The sequence below is a fragment of the Chrysochloris asiatica genome, unplaced genomic scaffold (assembly GCF_000296735.1).
Source record: "Chrysochloris asiatica unplaced genomic scaffold, ChrAsi1.0 scaffold00207, whole genome shotgun sequence".
In the NCBI taxonomy this organism is placed as follows: domain Eukaryota; kingdom Metazoa; phylum Chordata; class Mammalia; order Afrosoricida; family Chrysochloridae; genus Chrysochloris; species Chrysochloris asiatica.
The window spans coordinates 516,435-522,434 of record NW_006408725.1 but is presented as its reverse complement, the minus strand read 5'-3'; the positions used below and the strand labels follow the sequence as shown (position 1 = coordinate 522,434).

The 6,000-nt window shown below is 40.3% G+C and overlaps 1 protein-coding gene across 1 annotated transcript in view; it reads left to right on the top strand.

Moving 5' to 3' along the window:
- ADCY10 (adenylate cyclase 10 (soluble)) overlaps positions 1-6,000 on the top strand; it is a 135,141-nt gene that overhangs the window by 38,911 nt on the left and 90,230 nt on the right. Inside the window, exon 12 of the mRNA XM_006872618.1 lies at positions 4,607-4,662. Coding sequence (XP_006872680.1) covers positions 4,607-4,662 — 56 coding nt within the window. The remainder of the gene's footprint in view (positions 1-4,606; positions 4,663-6,000) is intronic.

The following is a 6,000-nucleotide window of genomic DNA, read 5'->3' as shown; positions in this document are numbered from 1 at the left end:
CATTCTTCTCACTTGATAGTCCTAGGGACCTCTGCTCCTGGGCTGAAAATCAATCACTCACTTCCTTTTGTCAAAAAACATCTACCTCTATATTTCTTATTCTCACAGTCAGTCTTGATGACAGTTATTCACTATGGTACCACAAGAGTCTTATCCTCATTTCCTTTTATCAACCCAGTCCCAACAGATTGGAAATCATTCAGTGGTGATTCTACCTTCTCCTGCACCCTCTAGAACTAGGCTCCCTCTTGAAAGCTTGTAAGCCAGTCACTTCTTGTCTTTATAGGCCCCCAATTTTGGGTAGCCAATGTCTAAGTTGCCCATCCCTGTCAACTCTGTGTATCGAGGGGGTGGGAGTGAACCTTGCCATAAAGATTTGTTCCCTTTTTTGAGCTACTACATCCATAAGTATAGGTAAAGTTCATCAAATTGTATCCTGTTACTCTTCCCCCCCTCCCCCTCTTCTTTCTTCTTCTAGTTGAGTTCTGATCATCCAGCCATCGAAGCCAGGTCAAGTGGTTACTATCTACCAGTATGGATGTTCTTGTGCATCTCCCCTCACTTCATATCAACTGGATGCTTTACTCTCTGCTTTAGTCCTCTGTGGTCATGTCGCTGCCTATGGGCCCAGGAGTCCCTACGTCTTGCCATACTGCTGGCCATCCAGGTCTCCTCCCTGGTTCATAGGTGTCTATTGAATGTGGTCGGTCTTAGCTTGCAACTTCATTGCTGTTTTTTTCTCCTCTTCCCCTTATCAGTGACCAACGTGGTCATGTATAGTGTTTTGATATATTTTATAATAATTTTTCTGAATTCCTTCTCAGGCATTTCCAAAGCCTGCCCATATTCCAGTATGGAGTGTAGGTCTACTTCTAGTTCATTTGTCTCAGTCACTTTATCTCATTTCTGGACATGTGCTGATATGGTCTCTGTTTCTGTTTTTTGGGCATATTCAGGCATTATCTGTGGCCTTAATACTTAGATGGGTGTGTATTTTGGTATTTTTTATGCTTTCTGATTGCCTCCAGATAGAAGTGATCAGGAAATGGGCTTCCCTTATCACTCTTCTTCCTGAAAAATTTCAAGATACCAATGTTGGTCATTGTGATGTAACTCAGGATTCAATTTTCAGCCTATTTCCTTTTTAGTCTGCCAGTCCCGCTCCACAATCCCCATTCAGGACTTTTTCCTAGTGATAAACAGTTTTTCAGGACTTTTTCCTAGTGATAAACTGGCAGATCCTAGTCTGCCAGTCCCGCTCCACAATCCCCATTCAGGACTTTTTCCTAGTGATAAACTGTTCTGGGCCAGCTGTGGCTGTTTTTCACTGCTGTTTGATTTTAAGTAGAAACAGTCAGTTTAAATTTTGAGAAGATCAGTGTGCATGTGTAGTAGAACCCTCCAGGGGTGGGGGTGGGGCAGGTGTCCACTCACTCAAGCACCTCCTCTAGTCATCAGAATGGGTGGGGCAGGTGTCCACTCACTCAAGCACCTCCTCTAGTCATCAGCAATAGACCAATGAACAAATACCAAAAAAAAAAAGAATGTCCACACCTTTATCTTGGTGGTTCTGTCAGGTGTTTGTGGCTATTCTGATCCTTCCCCTGCTCGGTCTCGCCCAAGATGGTGGCTCTGGGAGCAACTGAGTGTCTTGAATTAGAAAGCAATAGATTTCTTGCTTCTGTTACAAATTCCCCTAGCTGTGAGCTTTCCAACCTTCTAAATATTCCTTTATATGTGGTTCAGAGTTCTGGCACCATCCCCTGAGTCTTCTTGGTCCGTTACTCTGTGTTGTTGCTGATGGAGCTCCTCATTGCACTTCTACCCAATCTGATATCTTGTTTGTTCTCTCTAAGACATTATTTTTTATATTAACAAGCTAGGATCTTGTTTTAAAAGAGTCAGATAACAGAAGACATGCTGCACTTGGCTCAAGGAGCCTTTATGATTCAGCTCTGTAGCCCCTATTCTATTGCCATTGAGTTGGTGCTGACTCATAACAACCTTATATAGGTTTCTAAGACTGTAAATCTTTTATGGGAGCCCACAGCATCATCTTTCTCCTGTGGAGTGGCTGGTGGGTTAGCAGTCCAGTGCTTATCCCACAGTGCCAGTAGAGCTCATTCCCCATATTCCCAGGATTTAGCAAATTATAGTTAGCATAAACAGGTCATCAATAAACATTGTTTGCTTAAATGAACAATAATAATGTGAATGAGTGCTTATTAAATGTTAGCCACTTTGTGTCACAATATATTCGTTGTTTTTGTAAAGTGCTATAGTCAGTTCTAACCAACAGCAACCCTGTATAGGGTTTCCTAAGAGCGGCTGATGGGCTTGAACCACCAACCTTGTGGTTCAAACTGATCTTGTGGCCCAGTGCATTATCCTGTAGTGCCACATCAAAATATATAGCTTACTCTTAATATCAACTAAATGAGGTAGAAACTAGCATTATCTCCATTTATGGAGTACCATTTGAGGAAAGCCTTTCAAGACCAAATTATTTTCTGCTTTGAATTATGTATTGAAACTACATGTTTTCAGTAAGGGAAGACATTTTGAATTAAATGAAAAAAAATTTTTTTTTAGATAATATGGATTTTGATACATTTAGTGGGACACATATGTCGCAAGGGTCTCTGGTGCTGGGGTTGGTGGAATGAGGTCCAGTTTTTCAGATTCATGCACTTACACAGGTCCTGATCAGATGAAAACATGGGGAAAAAGTGTGATAGCAGCTTCCCACCTTATCCTTGTTGTTGTTAAGTGCCATGGAATCGGTTCTGACTCATAGCAACCCTGTACAGGGTTTCCGAGGCTGTAAATCTTTATGGGAGCAGAAAGCCTCATCTTTCTCCTGCAGAACAACTGGTAATTTCAAACTGCTGACCTTGCAGTTCACAGCCCGATTCGTAACCACTACACTACCAGTAGAAAATATAAGATGGTCACTATATGTAACCATTTGTCATGAAAGGGTTAAAAATGGAGGCTCTGAGATGTTAAATAACTTGTTCATACTTCTAGTAAGCAAAGGATTCAAGATTCAAACTGCCAGAATTATACTGCATTATAATAACCACAAAACCTCAGTGGTATACAACAATAAACATTCATTTACCTCATGACTTTGTGGGATCAACTGATCTTGACGGCATTTGGCTGATCTTGGCTGAGCTCACTCACATACCATGGGGTTGTTGGCTGAATTAGGATGACTTGGAGCAGTCCATCTCACATAACTGGGGTAATTTGGCTCTTTAAGATGTATCCTCCAGCCAGGTAACCCAGTCATACAGTCATGGCAAAATCAGAGGAGTAAGAGAGAGAGCCCCAGTGCTTAAGAAAACTTTCAAGCCTCTTCCTGTATTATGTTTGCTACATCCCATTAGCTGAAGCAATTCACAAGGCTGTGTCCAGACTGAGAAAGCACTACATAGTTACAAAACAAAAGTTTAAATACAAGTAGGGGTGAAAAACTGGAGCCATTAATGCAATCAACCTACTATCCAAAACCAAAACGATTTGATCCCAACATCTGCATTCTACAGAATTGATCAAATCACCTCTGAAGATAAGAGAATAGAAAAGGTCTGGTTACTGTTCTGAATGTTCACATTTTCATGAGAAAAATTAACATCTACAAAATTATCTATATACTCATATTACACAGGAGATTTTGATATATGCTGTATGGAGGCATAAGAACATTATATGGTAGTACTGAGAAAGGAAGGAACCCTAGAGACACAAAATTTAAGCACTTGTCTGTTAATCAGAAAGTATACGATGAGAACTTGCCCACCTAATCTGTGGGATAAAGATGTAGTAGTCTGCTTTGGTAACCATTGATAGCCTTGGAAACCCTATGGGGCAGATCTTCTGTGTTCTATAGGGTTGTTGTGAGTTGGAATTGACACAAAGGTTTGGTTTTGTTTTACAGAGAAGGGAAAGATTCATTGTGACTGAAAGCCTCCTTCAAGAGCTAAGTAGTAGGCAAGCATATGTACCTTGGCCTAGTTTGAGATACTGACTCTATAGTGTTTTGTGTCACCATTAACCATGGATTTGGCTCAAATTAAACTATGCCTTAATTTCCTCATTTGTAAAACAGACATCATCTTGATAATACTTTCTTCATAAGATTTTTGTCAAACTAAAGGAAATGGTGCATATAAAACACTTGGAACTGCACCATATACCTAGCATGTGCTCTACAAAAGTGAGCTGTACTATTGTTTGAGCAATTTGTGGAATCTCTCCAGGATATGAGGTTTGCACCACATCTGAATCCATTGGGCCACATATTGGGGGTCTGGTCTCCCCAGGAAAGGGCCAGACCTACCAATGTAGACTCAACAAGCATTTATTGAACAGTATGCCAGGTGCTATGGTAAGGGCTGCTACATACGTTGTTTGGACTCTATTCCCAGATAACAACTTCTCCTCCTCTTTCCTTTTCTTGGCATCTGCAACTTGCCAGTCAGGGGACACACTCTTGTTAACAAAAAGGAGGCTTTCTGGGAACTCAGAATGAGTCACTCTTGCTCTCAACATTTTCTTGTTTTGAACCTAACATCTTTTCTTTTCTTCTTCCCTTTAGCATGTTTGGTATGGCGTACCTCAACTGCAACAGAAATGAAGGTTACCCTTTGCTGGGTAGGTAGTGGGGCCTTCATATTTTAAACTTCTTTACTGAATTATAACAAAACATACAGAAAAGTAGACAAATGATACGTATGCAGCTTAATAAATTATCATGAAGTAAATATATAATCAACATCCAGGTTAAGAGTAGGAAAAGATCAGTACCCCAAAACTCCCATTTGCCCTCTCCTTTACCCTTTCCCCAAAGACTTCCAACACCCTAGATTACTTATGTCTGCTTTTAAAATTGGTAAGGGTGCAATCATACATTATGTAATGTTGTACATCTGCCTTCAGTTACTGAACATGATGGTATAAGATTCAACCATTTGTTAACTGTAGCTGTAACTCATTCACTTCCATTATTTTGTTGTTGTTGTTGTTGTTGTCAGGTGCTATCGAGTCGGAACCGACTCATAGCGACCCCATGCACAGCAGAACGAAACAATGTCCGATCCTTGGCCAACCTCACTACTGCTGCCACACTTGAGTCCATCAATGATGCCACCTGGCCAATCCATCTCGTTAGGGGTCTTCCTCTTTTTCTCTGACCCTCCACCTTACCCAGCATGACATCCTTCTCTAGCAACTGTTTCCTCCGGACAATATGTCCAAAGTATGAGAGACGAAGCTTAGCCATCCTAGCCTCCAAGGAGCACTCTGGCTGTACTTTTTCCAAAACAGATCTATTGGTTCTTTTGGCAGTCCATGGCACTTTTAGTATTCTCCTCCAACACCACAACTCAAAGGCATCAATTCTTCTATGATCTTCCTTATTCACTGTCCAGCTTTTGCATCCATATGAGGCTATTGAAAATACCATGGCCTGGGTCAGGCGCACCTTAGCCCTCTAGCTGATATCTCTGCTCTTCAATACTTTAAAAAGTTCCTGTGCAGCAGATTTGCCCAATGCAATACGTCATCTGATCTCTTGACTGCTGCTTTATTTTGTAGTGTTCCATTTTATAAATGTACAACAATTTCTTCATTATGCTTTTGTACAGCATTTGAATTGTTTCCAGTTTTTGGTTCTTATGAATAATACTGCCACAAATACTCTAGTACAAATCTTTAGGTGAACACATATGTGCATTTCTGTTGGGTATAGATATAGGAAAGATATTGTTGGAGCAAAGTGTACTACTTTGGCATTTGATGCCAGTTTTCCAAAATGACTCATTTATTTATATTCTAATATTATTACAAGACATAAAATTGCTCCTTTTTCTTGCCAACAACTTAGTTTTATCATTCTTTATAATTTTAATAATTTTTGTTGACTATATAGTAGTATCTTGGTATGGTTTCCACTTGTACTTGAGTGACGTTTGAACGCCTTTTCATATGTTT